At 45.8% G+C, this 15,544-nt stretch overlaps 1 protein-coding gene across 5 annotated transcripts in view; it reads right to left on the reverse strand.

Moving 5' to 3' along the window:
* Window positions 1-15,544, reverse strand: part of MYOF (myoferlin) — a 188,578-nt gene that overhangs the window by 77,643 nt on the left and 95,391 nt on the right. For all 5 annotated transcript variants that reach the window (XM_002756412.7, XM_009009984.5, XM_078346062.1 and 2 more), the window contains 4 exons: window positions 12,727-12,851; window positions 9,918-10,034; window positions 3,132-3,309; window positions 1,815-1,939 (listed from right to left, as the gene is read on the reverse strand). In XM_002756412.7, the coding sequence (XP_002756458.3) occupies window positions 1,815-1,939; window positions 3,132-3,309; window positions 9,918-10,034; window positions 12,727-12,851 (545 nt within the window). The remainder of the gene's footprint in view (window positions 1-1,814; window positions 1,940-3,131; window positions 3,310-9,917; window positions 10,035-12,726; window positions 12,852-15,544) is intronic.

Genomic DNA, 15,544 nt, shown 5'->3' on the forward strand with positions numbered 1-15,544 from the left:
CCACCATCCTGTCCAGATTAGGCAGCTTAGTCAGTGGAGAGAGCTAATAAGAAGAACAAGGATGGGCCAGGTGTGTTGGCACACACCTGTAATCCCAGCACTTTGGGAGGCTGAAGTGGGTGGATTACCTGGGGTCAGGAGTTCAAAACCAGCCTGGCCAATGTGGTGAAACCCCATCTCTACTAAAAATACAAAAAGTAGCCAGGTGTGGTGGTGGGCACCTGTAATCCCAGCTACTCGGGAGCTGAAGCAGGAGAATCGCTTGAACCTGGGAGGCGGAGGTTGCAGTGAGCTGAGATCACACCCTTGCACTCCAGCCTGGGGGACAGAGCAAGACTCCAGAAAAAAAGAAGAACCAAGATGAAAATTGTTGAAGAACATCTCAAACATAATTATAATACAGGTGCAATTAATTCTCCACCAATGCCTTTGAGATGTACATTGCATTATCAATTGCAACTTTATTTTAGGGACAGTTATGATTAAGTCAATTTAAACCTATAATTATCTTCCCAGATTGCCTTTATAATAGAAAAGAATATTTCAGATTTTGCCATAGAGTTTTAGATCAAGTATACTCCTGAAACCCCGTATATTTTGGTCCAGCCATGGTAGAGATTAGATGTTTAAAATATTAATATTAATATAATTTGGAAATCAAAACATCAATGCCAGATGGATTTTACCACTACCTGACAGGAGTAATTTAGTATTTTTTTTTTTTTAGACAGAGACTCACTCTGCCCAGGCTGGGGTGCAATGGCGCCATCTTGACTCACTGCAACCTCTGTCTCTCGGTTTAAGCAATTCTCCTGCCTCAGCCTCCTAGTTGCTGGGATGACAGGCTCACACCACTATGCCCAGCTAATTTCTTTTGTGTTTTTAGTAGAGACAGGTTTTTACCATGCTGTGCCAGGCTGGTCTCTAACTCCTGACCTCAAATGATCTGTCCACCTTGGCCTCCCAAAATGCTGGGATTACAGGCCTGAGCCACTGTACCTGGCCCAAGCAACTTAGTATTTTTCACTTAATTAGAAATATCCCAAATATGTCCCTCTTCTCCTCACCAATCTAGTTAACCAGTGTCAGCTAGACGGATAATCACAGATATCACGTATATGCAGTTTTCACCAAAGGAAATCCCCAATCTCCAAACTGAAGAAGTTCCTCTAGTCTGCAGCAAGAGCAGAATATGTCAGACACTGGCTCCTCTAAGCTATCTCTTCCTGCAGTGGAGATTTCCAATGCAAAGTTCTAGGAGTTTCCTATTGCTGTTGGAATGAACCATTGTCCACACAAAAATTATGGGAGAAACTATGAGTTCCTGCTCTACCCCACTCCTGCCTTTCTCATCCTCCCCTCTTCCACAGTAAGAAAGCTTTTATCTGGGCATATGCCTGCCCAGGCATAAGAGTATACATTTTTCCAACTTCCCTGGAGTAACATGTGGCTGTATGACTGGATTCTGGCCAGTGGGAAGTGACTAGAAATTAAGAGTATGACTTCTGGATCTTTCCCTTCAAGGGAAAGGGCTGTGTCATCTTCTTCCCACTGATGTAGTAGTGAGCTGCCTCTACCATGCAGACACTGATAACTCCTCAGTGATGGCAGAGCAAATAGGGGGTAAGAGCCTGGGTCCCCAACACCACTGAACCTCCATACTAACTTTGGACCATCTACCGCCACTGTTCCTAGAGTCATTGTTCTTACTGTATTGAGCACTGTCTTGTGTTACAGTGGCCTGGCCTGCATCCTAACTAATACCTAGCTCACCCCGCTTGGAGAAAAGGAAATGCAGAAAAAGAGGAACTTACCAGCCGTTCTGCCATAACTAGGAGAATGTTCACAGCATCCAGGCGATGACTAATATCCTCCCAGTATGAAGTCAGGGTAACAACTGGCTTGGTGTGGGCCCAAGGCAAGTAGTAATAGAAGTTCCCTGGTATAAAACATTGGGGATCAGTGAACATTGAACACTTAAAATGGCATGTTTATTAAAAAGATGTGCAGACTCAGCTGCTGATTAATCCACAGGCCTAGGGAATAGCTTGAGGAGGTCTGGTTCTTTAGTTTGACTCAATTAAGCCACTGAAGATTAGGAAGCTCTTTTTCATTCAGTCTGTTCCGAAATTTTCTCTAAGATACCCTAGTAAATGGAGCACGGCAGTCTCAGAATCTTTCAGTGATTTAGGGCCATGCATTTGAACATCAAAGAAGGTTTCCAAACATGGTAGCAGAAAATACAGATGGCATAGGAGGCTAGACTGAACATGTTCGTTCCTAAAAACTGTTATTCTAAATAAAGGTTTTTGTTGGAAGTGGGGCAAAAGAAAATAATTTTCTGTTCTTTGAAGGCTTTACTGTGATCAAGAATTGTTAGCTGATGTTTTCCAGGATGTCTTAGATTTTAAAACTGCTTTAAAAATTAAGTTGAAACTCTGGCAATACTGCTGGGAAATTTGATCAGTATTCCTCTCTCCCTTCTCTGTAACTCTCAAAGCATTTGTTGACAGTTTTATTGGAAGTTCTCATACTTTGCTATCTATTATGATTTATTTTATACACTAGAATGTAAGCTCCTTAAAAGCAGGGACCATTTCTCACCCATCTTTGTTCAAATATAGCTATTTAATCCTCACATCAACTCCAGAGAAGATGAAGAAACTGAGGGTCAGAATTAAGTGACATGGTTAAGGTCACAGGCTGGTGAGTGACAGAGTAAATCAGAAGCATGATTTTCCAGTACCTGAGCCACAGTCCCATTCACTTCAACTACTCAATCTAAGAAGGATTTGGGGCTTGGTAGAGTTAGGAGCTGCTTTGCAGAGCTCAGTACTTAGCCCAGTGGCCCTCTTGGAGTTTTACATGGCAAAACCAGCGTTAAAGCAGAGTGGGGCGAGGGTGGCATTGGGGCTTAGCCTCTGGCAATGGGACCTGCGGCTTCATGGGTTTGACCAGCCTTGAAGGTGCCTGAACCCCAAACACACTCTCTTCCTCATTAAACCTTTTGCTTTCCATTAACCATAGGCTGGGGAGATTGGGGCCAGAGGGAGGAAATAGTGCATGCTTCTGGTCCTGTTGTGCACCCACTGTAAACGTGCAGAGGAGAGAATGGTTAGTGCCAGTCTTACCATCAAATACAGCACGGCTGTATTGAGTTGTGGATGCCAAAGGCTTACAGGTGGTGTCAAACTTGTTGCCATAGTTCCCAATGCTGACTTCAAACTGAATGGCCTCACCCACATCTTGCAACATGGTGGCTGAATGAAACACAGCAGACAGGCTGTACTTCCGCCGTCGCTGGTATTTCTATAAAGCATGAGTAGACATAAGGTTCAGTGAAAGATCTTTTGTCCTTATTTATATGTGGATTTCTAGGAGATGCAATTCTAAACCTAATAATTAGTGCTGAATTAAATGGCAGGGGAGAATGTTCTTGGACCCAGCAGTTCCTCTTGTACTCATACAAGTGAGCAAAGATAGAAGCACTAGGATGTTCCTTGCTGCATTAATTAAAATGAAGGGGATAAAATGAAAATAATACAAATCTTTCCATAGGCCACTTGTTAAACAAATTACATTACATCCATAAAATCGAACGAAAGTTCATAAAAAGACTTAAATAGATCCATATGTGCAACCATGAAAACCCAGTATATTTTGGGGCTGTATGCAGTGGCTTTGTGCCAGCACTTTGGGAGGCCAAGGTGGGTGGATCACTTGAAGTCAGGAGTTCAAAACCAGCCTGGCCAACATGGTCAAACCCCGTCTCTACTAAAAATACAAAAATTATCTGGGCATGGTGGCGTGCACCTATAGTGCACCTCCAGCCACTCTGGAGGCTAAGGCACAAGAGTCACTTGAACCCAGGAAGCAGAGGTTGCAGTGAGCCAAGATCATGTCACTGCACTCCAGCCTGGGTGACAGAGCGAGATTCCTGTCTTAAAAAAAAAAAAAAAAGTATATTTTAATTAAATCTGTTAAACAGATATTTTAATATTGTCATATTCATGAAAAAGGTTTGGAAGAATATAACTCAAATTGTTAACAGTAGTTATGTTAAAGAAGGTTGAAAGATTATGGCAAACTTTACTTTCTAACGTATACATTTTAAACTATTTTGAATGAAGTATTAAATTTCCCCCCTTTTTTTTTGAGACAGAGTCTTATGCTGTCGCCTAGGTTGGAGTGAAATGGCATGATCACTGCTCACTGCAGCTTCAACCTCTTGGGCTCAAGTGATCCTCTAGCCTCAGCCTCCCGAGTAGCTGTGACTACAGGTGTGTGCCACTGCACCTGGCTAAAGTATTAATTTTCTAATCGGAAATAACAATAAAGATTTTAATGTCAGATATAAATAAAAATAAGTGAAATTAGGTAAATTTATTTTAAATCAAAATGGAAATCAAATCTTCCTTTCCTTCTTCTTTTCTTTTGAAATTACTGGTTTACCGAAAGAGTTGAAGACAGGGCCAACAGTAATTACACTGAGTACCTGTCAGCCTAGCAGAAACGACCGTGAGCCCTTCCGGCCTTCCTTCACAGGCACAGAAAATCTCGACTCTATATCCTGCCCCAAAGCCTTGCTCAGCTGGCATATCTCCTTCATTATGAGTCATATCCCCACAGATCTTCAAGCACTTTGCCTTCTTTTGTCAAAGAACTATACAATGGTTTAGAGTGCTGTATTTCATTATGTCCTACGGGTTCTGCCATGCAATACTGTCTACCTCCTGTGTCTCTTCTAGAACCCTGTTGGTACCCAGCCTCTGCTTTCAATTCTTTTAGGTCTCTACCCAGAAGTGGAATTTTAAATTGTTTTTTTTTTTTTTTTGAGATGGAGTCTTGCTCTGTCACCCAGGCTGGAGTGTAGTGGCACACATGATCTTGGCTTACTGCCACCTCCACCTCCAGGGTTCAAGAGATTCTCCTGCCTCAGCCTCCCGAGTACCTAGAATCACAGGCATGAGCCACCATGCTCCACTCATCTTTGTATTTTTAGTAGACATGGGGTTTCATTGTGTTGGCTAGGCTTGTCTCTAACTCCTGACCTCAAGTGATCCATGGGCCTCGGCCTCCCAAAGTGCTGGGATTACAAGCATGAGCCACTGTGCCCAGCTGGAATTTTTAAATTTTTGAGAACTGTTTTAAGAACTTCTGACAGTGACTGAAGCTCGTGGTCTTGAACTCCTGGACATCCTTCTGTCACAGAATCCCCATTTGGGTTAAGGGAATTTTTGACATGGTGTAATAGAACCTTCCAATAGGGTTTTGTCAAATCCCCTCTAAGCCTCAATCTTTCTAAAAAGTCTTTCTAAAACATTGGTTTGCAACCTGAGCTGCCTGAGGAAGCTTCCACCTGGGCATTGTGAGTTTAAAAGCCTCCCCAGCTGAGTCCACTGTCACCTTGGTAGAGGGGGATTAGGGGTGGATGCTGCTTGCCAAGAGCTCTGCTTAACTACCCACAACTAAGCCCCCTGGACTACCCACAGTCCAGAATGATGTGGAAATTCTGAGTTTGAGTTTGAATTATGTCAAAATGTAAAAAGCAGGAAGTTATTTGGATTAGTCAGAACTATATACAGTACAACTTCTTCTTTGTAAACCACCTAGGATGATAGGAGAAAAGGGAAGGAGCTAAAAATAGGAAACAGAATTTGTGGTCTGTGTCAGGGCCCAGGAGAAAATGACCAGTATTTAAGCCAGAGGCATCTGTTAAGCCAGGATGGAGAAGGTTCATGGGGAGGCTCGGAGGTGGGACGGGAACTACAGGATGATGCTCTGGCTGGGCCGGCTCCCCCCAGAGGCCTCCACATAGCTAGGATTCCTTTAAAACTCCCTGGGTGCTCTCATGCAGGGCTTGCAAAATGACCCACAGAATCCCTGATAGGACCCTTGCCCTAGTGAGTCTGAGCCCTAAAAGCAATAGTCTGGGCTTCTGGTCATCAGCACATTTCCCAGGAGAGAGGGGACACAATGTGAGCAAACCGCTGAAGATAGAGCAGCTCCCTGGATCACTGTGCTGCAGGAGAAGCTCCCTACCATCTGCTCACCTGCCCCAGAGCCAGGCTACCCTGGATTCAGGCAGCTGAGAATTCTGCTGCTCCCACAGACCTTTCCCACTTCCTCTCTGCCCTCAGGACACAGAGAGGCAGAGAGAGGAAGGAACACCACCAGAGAAGTGCAGAGCCTGGGATAAGACTGCCTATGACATGAGAAAATTAAAGCACATAAATTGTAGTCTATTGGACTCAGGTGGGGGTAGGGCTTTGGGGCTCTTTCTGATCATCAGTGACTAGCACACCCTGTAGATGAGGCGATATAAGGTAGAGCTTCAGCAGTCGATGTGGAAAAGGAGGTGATTTCTGTCAAGTAAGATACCGATAAGGGCAAAGAGTTTTTGAAAGCGGCTTTGGGCTGGGTGCGGTGGCTCACGCCTGTCATCCCAACACTTTGGGAGGCCAAGGTGGGTGGATCATGAAGTCAGGAGATTAAGATCATCCTGGCCAACATGGTGAAACCCCATCTCTACTAAAAATACAAAAATTAGCTGGGCATGGTAGCATGTGTCTGTAATCCCAGCTACTAAGGAGGCTGAGGCAGGAGAATTGTTTGAACCAGGGTGTCAGAGGTTGCAGTGAGTCGAGATCGCACCATTGCATTTCAGCCTGGTGACAGAGCGAGACTTCATCTCAAAAAAAAAAAAAAAAAAGAAAGACAAAGAAAGTGGCTGTGGACACACAGGGCATGGGACATTAAAGGTCAGTGACAAGGAGATCAGGTACCAATGAAGACTGCCCAGCATGCCACCTTCAGTGTGTTTACTAAAGGAAGCTAACTCCTGATGGAGCAGGTGGAAGAACCTGAAGGGACTATTTCTAGCAGTATTTTTGAGCCCTTCATGTGGACCAGACCAATGGGAGATTGTAGTTGAGTAGGAAAGAGAATGCAAGGCATAGAATGCTCCTGAAATACATTCGGTCATATTAAGGAGACTGGGGAAAGGGGAGCAGAGAGAAAGTGGTCCAAGAACAGACTCCAGATCCTGGAGACCAAAAAAACAGAGTCCTTGAGTGGCAGGCAGAGGTTCAAGAAGCCAGCAGGTATTAGAGTAACACTAGGTTGGCAACTCTTGATCTTCTTGTATGTGCCTGATTCCTACTGGGGAAGTGGTCAGGCTGAACCTGCTGCATCCCCCCTGCACTGTGGCCTCTCTTCACTAGGTCTTGATAGGTCAGCTCTGCTTTAGAAACTTGGCTCTTTGGCAACCAAGTTGCCCATTTGTTTCAGTCTCTTTAGCTCTACCAAAAAGTTTTGTTAGCTGCACACAACCGAGAACAGAGGACCTCTGTGGGACAGACAAGGGTCACGATCATGTTGTAGGTTGACTACATTCATTAAGCCCTTCTGGCAGGTGCACAGATCTGCTAACTTCACTCTCTCTTTGGGTGTCTGGTGGCTGTGAGTATGGTGACATTTTCAGAATCCCCATTCCTCTCCTATTCTATAATTCTGCAAGGTTTTTAACATTTTGGCTTCTTTCCACTTTTGATTTTATTTATTTATTTATTTATTGAGGTGAAGTTTTGCTCTGTTGCCCAGGCTGGAGTGCAATGATGCGATCTCAGCTCACTGCAGCCTCCTCCTCCCAGGTTCAAGCAATTCTCCTGCCTCAGCCTCCTGAGCAGCCGGGATTATAGGCACCCACCACCAGGCCCTGTTATTTTTTGTATTTTTTAGTAGAGATGGGGTTTCAGCATTTGGTCAAATTCTGACCTCAGGTGATTTAACCACCTCAGTCTCCCAAAGTCCTGGGATTACAGGCATGAGCCACTGCACCTGGCCCCAGTTTTGATTTTATTAAATTTATTTAATAGAAAAGATGAGCTATTTTGCTCTCTGTGTTTAATTATTTAGAGCAAAAAAAATGAATTCTGTTTTGTTTACCAGTCAATAGAAAGCTGCCTTTATTCTGTTGATGTATACTGTGGGCAACATATATTGTTTACTCTTTTTATTTTTTGCTTTTACACTAAACTAATAAGCTTCTTTGCCTATGTGTGTTTAACTATTTGCAGTGAAGAAAACTAATTTTGTTTTTCAATCAAGTTAATAAAGTGTTTAAGTATTTTGTTGGGCCTCTTTCTCCTTCTCCCCAGCTATGGTTGTTTAAGAAAAGAGAAGCAGCATGGACTTAAATTACATTCTGGTGATGGAACAAAATACAGAGGAACCACGATAGTTGAAGGTCCATGTTGGCGTTTCTGCCTAACCCTGAATTCCAACCAACATTTCAAGAGCCAACTCCAATCTGTAACTACTCAAGTCAGAAACCACCATGTGTCTGTGCAGAAGCCTCCAAGTGGTTTCTGGCTATTCTCTTGCATGATACTGGCTGTAAATAGCATACAAACCACCCCCTTTTCACACTCTCCCTCCCTCTTTTTTCCTTTTCTTAACTTGTCCTCATATCTATTGCAATTCCTAGATTACAGAGTGGATAATATTGTGGAATAGATAGAAAGATGATGACCAGGACCTTCTTGACTTTTGGTTCTGTCTCTCTAGTAAAAAAACAAAACAAATGATCATCTTTGCTGTAATAATTTGTGGGGAAGAACTATTTCTTTTCCACGTGTGAAGTGACATGGATGCCCCGTGGCTTGCTGCTATGGTGATGCTAGGTTCCTTCCTGAGGCTGTAGGGTGGAGAGAGGGAAGTCTCAGAGAGAGGGGTGGAGACTTCCCTGTCAAAGGAGGAGACGGGAATGAAATCAGTGGGGCTCAAGCACTGGACCATGGATGTTCCAAACACGTGAAGCCTGAGGATTCCAGAACAAACAGCTTTGGATGCTAACCTCCTAATATAGCTGTCTTCTGGGGGTCAGTGAGCAAGGCCACATTGCTCTGGGAAAGAAGGGAGAGTTTCTGTTAAAGGGCGTGGCTAGTCTCCCCAACGATCATCCTGCAAAGGGTGCAGATGTAACGGGCAGACATCAGATGACTGGAGGGAGAAGGCCCTGGCTCGAGGGAGAACTCATGGCAGTTGGGCCTGGATTCAGATGAAGATGGGCACTATGGGAGCGTGGGTAGAGCACGGAGAACCCAGCCTGCCACAAGGAGTCAGGCTGTGAGTAGACATGAAGGCTGACTCTCAGGGTCCCAGAACACTGGTCTGATCCCATGAGCTCTGAGAATTGCTGCATTTCACAACCACTCTGTCACCCATTTTACTGTATTTTCCTATTTTTATCCCAAAAACGGAAAGTGAAAGCTTTTTAAAAGTTGCGGTTTGGTTTCTGCTGTAGAGTGGGGAAAGTAGGGCGGGGCCTGTCTTGGGTGCTTAGAACGGAGGGCAGCAGCAGCCTGGGGCAGCTGGGGTCCTGGAGGTGATTTGCAACCCAGCCTGGAGGGCATCAGTAAGCTGGCTGCGCCGGCAAACAACTCAGATTTGTGGAACACAAGGGCATCGACCTGGGCCTCTCAGATATGGTCGGGGAAGTCAACCGGGAAGATTTCCTGTCTTCAAGGAGGAAGCGGGGTTCACAGCCATTGCAATGTGGGCCCTCAGCACACCTCCCCTCCCAAGCTGGGAAGCCCACTCAAATGGAAATGAGTAGTGGTGGCAGCTATACCTCTTGGTGCCACCAAGAAGCGGCTGTGATGACCACTTCCCCATGACCCCCAACACCAGTTGGCGAACAGCTCATTCAGTTTTTGGGTAGCAGTGCTCTTGCCAGTTTTCAGTAGGGTATTAACATCTCAAGGGATGAAGCAATCCTTATAGGGCTGTTGTAGAAGCATCCAGATGAGGGCATTTGTTGTGAGCTGGGTTGCCCTCCTACTCCCCCAGCTGCCCCTTCAGCCCCTGAAGGTCCCCTTTTCTGTACCATGCATTATTCACACTCTAACATTTACCTCAACAACCAGCAGGTCATCATTGGAAATGGGCTCAAGCTTTTTATCTGGTGGTGTCTTCTCAAGAAAAGTGGTTAATTCAACCAAGATCCTGCCTCTGTAGGCAACTCCTTCCCCCTGAAAGGCAATAACCCAGGATTATTCCTCCAGGCAGCAACAGCAAAAAGCATTCTGTGTCTCTAGTCAGGCTAATACAACACAGTTTCTCCTTCCCATGGCCCTAACTTTCAAAATCAATCTGTCGGCCACTCTCCCAGGTGGATTCAGGTCTCTGGTGTTGGAAAGAAGAGCCATTGGCTTTAGGACAGATCTCAGAGAGTACCTTGGGATGCCAGGGCTGAAAAAGATCTTAGCTATGACCAAGGTCAGAGGCCTTCACACCATGCTCTAGCTCCAGAAGGAGTTTGCAGAGGCTGGGAGGTGGGGTTGGATGAGATTGCAGAGGCTGGGAGGTGGGGGTGGATGAGATTGCAGAGGCTGGGAGGTAGAGGTGGATGAGATTGCAGAGGCTGGGAGGTGGGGGTGGATGAGATTGCAGAGGCTGGGAGGTGGGGGTGGATGAGATTGCAGAGGCTGGGAGGTGGGGGTGGATGAGATTGCAGAGGCTGGGAGGTGGGGGTGGATGAGATTGCAGAGGCTGGGAGGTGGGGGTGGATGAGATTGCAGAGGCTGGGAGGTGGAGGTGGATGAGATTGCAGAGGCTGGGAGGTAGAGGTGGATGAGATTGCAGAGGCTGGGAGGTAGAGGTGGATGAGATTGCAGAGGCTGGGAGGTAGAGGTGGATGAGATTGCAGAGGCTGGGAGGTGGGGTTGGATGAGATTGCAGAGGCTGGGAGGTGGGGGTGGATGAGATTGCAGAGGCTGGGAGGTGGGGTTGGATGAGATTGCAGAGGCTGGGAGGTGGGGGTGGATGAGATTGCAGAGGCTGGGAGGTGGGGGTGGATGAGATTGCAGAGGCTGGGAGGTGGGGGTGGATGAGATTGCAGAGGCTGGGAGGTAGAGGTGGATGAGATTGCAGAGGCTGGGAGGTGGGGGTGGATGAGATTGCAGAGGCTGGGAGGTAGAGGTGGATGAGATTGCAGAGGCTGGGAGGTAGAGGTGGATGAGATTGCAGAGGCTGGGAGGTGGGGGTGGATGAGATTGCAGAGGCTGGGAGGTAGAGGTGGATGAGATTGCAGAGGCTGGGAGGTGGGGGTGGATGAGATTGCAGAGGCTGGGAGGTAGAGGTGGATGAGATTGCAGAGGCTGGGAGGTAGAGGTGGATGAGATTGCAGAGGCTGGGAGGTGGGGGTGGATGAGATTGCAGAGGCTGGGAGGTAGAGGTGGATGAGATTGCAGAGGCTGGGAGGTGGGGATGGATGAGATTGCAGAGGCTGGGAGGTGGGGGTGGATGAGATTGCAGAGGCTGGGAGGTGGGGGTGGATGAGATTGCAGAGGCTGGGAGGTAGAGGTGGATGAGATTGCAGAGGCTGGGAGGTAGAGGTGGATGAGATTGCAGAGGCTGGGAGGTAGAGGTGGATGAGATTGCAGAGGCTGGGAGGTGGGGGTGGATGAGATTGCAGAGGCTGGGAGGTAGAGGTGGATGAGATTGCAGAGGCTGGGAGGTGGGGGTGGATGAGATTGCAGAGGCTGGGAGGTAGAGGTGGATGAGATTGCAGAGGCTGGGAGGTAGAGGTGGATGAGATTGCAGAGGCTGGGAGGTGGGGGTGGATGAGATTGCAGAGGCTGGGAGGTAGAGGTGGATGAGATTGCAGAGGCTGGGAGGTGGGGGTGGATGAGATTGCAGAGGCTGGGAGGTAGAGGTGGATGAGATTGCAGAGGCTGGGAGGTAGAGGTGGATGAGATTGCAGAGGCTGGGAGGTGGGGGTGGATGAGATTGCAGAGGCTGGGAGGTAGAGGTGGATGAGATTGCAGAGGCTGGGAGGTGGGGATGGATGAGGCTCAAAGTCTCCCTCACCATACTTCAGTGGGGAAGCTCTGCATTTATCGGTGTTAACCTAGCTGCTTTTCTCCTCTTCTCAGAATAGGGAGGCAGCCATGTTGGCAACAAGGGCAAGTCTCAGAATAGCCAGGAAGTAAAGGAGGAAGATGTTCAGGGTACAACTGAGCATGCGGATGAAGAGTAGATACTCCTCCTACCATACCCAGCAGTGCTGGCAATAGAACCTTCTGGGGAGGAAGGGAGGGCCCCCACCTCCAAAGCCAGTCTTTCACCTTTCCCCTCTCAGGGCTTTTTCTCTCTCGCTCGGTCCCTTTCTTGAGCCTTGGGAGATACCTAAAAGACATTTGGCTGCTGTTGTGGTAAAAAGAACACTGCCCATCTCTGGGTTTGCATGTCTTCATCTATGAAATGAAAGTATTGATCAGATTAAGAGTAGCAAGGGGTTTCAGGCGGGCATGTCACTGCCTAGTGCTGGGTAGATTCCCAAAATATGATGTTGAGAAGAATTCCAAGGCAGCCCAAGGGCTACTAGGAAAGAGAGCCAGCATTGATTACTGATGTCTACCAAGCCTAGGGGCTTATTAGGAAGGAAAGCCAGCATTGATTATTGATGTCTACCAAGCCCAGGGGCTTATTAGGAAGGAGAGCCAGCACTGATTATTGATGTCTACCAGAAGCATAGAAGTTGGGGGAAATGGCCATTGGCCATCCCCCAGTGAGATGATCTCCACAATCTCTTCCTATGTTTGCATTCTAAGTCTTAGGGAGTATGAAACTTCTATCCTGCAATACTTGATCAGACATTATAAGAAGAAATAATCACATTAACCAATGCTCATTAATAACAACCTTAATGGAGAAACCGACCTTTCCAGTATTCAGCTCATCATAGGGGTCTGGGAATCCTGTGTACTCTCTGGGGCTTCCATAAAGATTCAGATAACAAGGTCCAAATGTTGGAACAAAGCCTACCTCTGTTTCTCCCGTGTTTACTGAGAGAGAAAGAAACATCATCATTAGCTGTTAGGCTTTTAACATTCAATCTCTTGAAATAAATATTAGTTATTAGTTATTAGTGAGACTTTTCCTCCATTTTGTGAGTTAGTTGTATTAATGCAAGTTGTAAACACCATGAGGCTTGCCACATTTCTCTTTTCTTATTGCTACATAAAATAGTAAATAAAAACATTTGGGGGTAGTGCGCGTAAACTTATTTTTATAAAAAGATAATGCTATTTAAATAAAAGAGCAATTAGACTTTGAAGTTGATCTTCACATTTTTTCCAAGTTTATAGTGGGCATTGTATTAAACACGCCATTGCCAACTGGGGTAAAAGATTATATTGTTTTGGGAAGTCACTTAAATGATACATTTATTTATTGCACTTTATTCCTCTAAAGTGTCATTTAATCTTCAATAGTATAACTCTGGCAGATGCTGTTAAAAATACAAGATATTTTTAAAATTTTATATGTAATAATGAACTGCCTGCCTGTGGTTGTGAGACCATCTGATATTCTAAGTGACATGAAGAATCCCACTCATTACTTTCTATCTCTGGTGGTCATCTGATATGCTCCTTATTTCTGCTGCCTGGTCTTAGCAAGACAATTCCTCAATAAAGGGCACTGAGGGCAATGTAATTAAATAGCTGAAAATGGGGAAACTGTGAGTGAGGGTGGGGAAATATAAGAGCTGCCTTCAATAGTCTCAACGGCCCCCATATGGGAGAGGGATGGTCTTGTCTCCAAAAGCAGAGAGAGGACCGCTGCTATGAGCTACAAGATCAGCTTTGGCTCACTCGGTACAAGGCAGAACTTTCTGTGAGTTAGAAATGACAAACAATGTAAGAATGGATGTTAAAGCTATGGCACCATAGTCACGTCACATGGATGGGCAAGCCAAAGCCCACAGAAGGGAAGTGACTTGTCAAAAGTCCCACAAGTTGGCAGATTTAGCCCCAGATCTTGAGTTTCAAAGCTCACACAAGGACACCCTCCACTACCCCATCCATTCCTTTGGTCTAACCCCACCTCTCCTCCACCTGGTTCCCATGAGTGACTGTCATGTGTATTTGCTTTTCATTAAAGATCCCCAGGGATTGAAACACAAATTGTCAATAATGATTCACTGAGCATCAGCTTAATGCCAGGCTGAATTGTTTCTGTCCAACAAATCTCTTTTCTGGTGTGTTAGCCTTTTGTCTTGTTTTGGATTAACAGAAGGAACATTCCTTCTATGTGCTCACATCTAAATACAGGCTCCTGGGAAACCCCATTCTCTAGGCCAGGCGAGGTGGCTCATGCCTGTAATCCCAGCACTTTGGGAGGCCAAGGCAGGTGGATCACCTGAGGTTCAGGAGTTTGAGACTAGCCTGGCCAACATGCCAAAAGCCCCTCTACTAAAAATACAAAAAAAAATTAGCTAGGCATGGGCAGGTGCCTGTAATTCCAGCTACTAGGGAGGCTGAGGCAGGAGAATCACTGGAACCCAGGAGGCGGAGGATGCAGTGAGGCAAGACCATGCCATTGCACTCCAGCCCAGGTGATAAGAGAGAAACTCTGTCTCCAAAAAAAAAGAAAAAGAAAACCCATTCCCTCATAAGCTAAGTCTCTTCTTGCCTCCAAAGTTTCCTAATCCATTTAATGCACAGCTGTCACATCAAACTTCCCTTGCTAAAAAGCCTTCACAAAATAAAACAAAAATCCTTCAGCCTGGCCATCAAGGATTTCCTCTGATTTAGCTACAACCCACTTTCCAACAATATTTTCCATACCTCTTTTACCTTTTGGAATCCCCTTCGTGTTTTGGGGATGAAATATACAGTAATTACAAATAACTACTGTATTTAGTTTCTAGAACCCTACATAGCTGCACATCTCTGTGACTAGAGTATCACTTTATAGGGGGTGTGGCAGGATTTCAGTATGTTTTATTTTGATTTCGTACTACTGGTTCTATCATGTGACACTACTACATGCATATTCATTGATTGGTTAAACAAATGAATAAAGGAATAAAGTGCTTGTGTATCTGCCAAGTTCACTGCAAATCTAAGGACTACTTAATATTCATATAAATCTGATTATAACAAAATAGATTTTTTTCCTTTTATTTTTTTGAGACTCTGTTCCCAAGGCTTGAGTGCAGTGGCGCCATCTCGAGTCACTGCAGCCTCTGCCTCCTGAGTTCAAATGATTCTCCTGCCTCAGCCTCCTGAGTAGCAAGGACTACAGGAGTGCACCAGCACAACCAGCTAATTTTTGTATTTTTTAGTAGAAATGGGGTTTCACCATATTGGACAGGCTGGTCTCGAACTCCTGACCTCGTGATCCACCTGCCTTGGTCTCCCAAAGAGCTAGGATTACAAGTGTGCACCACCATACCCAGGCTCTTTTTCCTTTTTTTTGAGACAGAATCTTGCTCTGTTGCCTAGGCTGGAGTATAGTGGCACCATCTCGACTCACTGCAACCTCCACCTCCCAGGTTCAAGTGATTCTTCTGCCTCAGCCTCCCAAGTAGCTGGGACTACAGGCGTGCACCCCAGGCCCAGCTAATTTTTTATATTTTTAGTAGAGACAGGGTTTTACCAGTTAGCCAGGATGATCTTGTTCTCCTAACCTTGTGATCCACCTGCTCAGCCTCCCAAAGTGCTGGGATTATAGGTGTGAGCCACTGTACCTG

The sequence above is a fragment of the Callithrix jacchus genome, chromosome 12 (assembly GCF_049354715.1).
Source record: "Callithrix jacchus isolate 240 chromosome 12, calJac240_pri, whole genome shotgun sequence".
Lineage (NCBI taxonomy): Eukaryota > Metazoa > Chordata > Mammalia > Primates > Cebidae > Callithrix > Callithrix jacchus.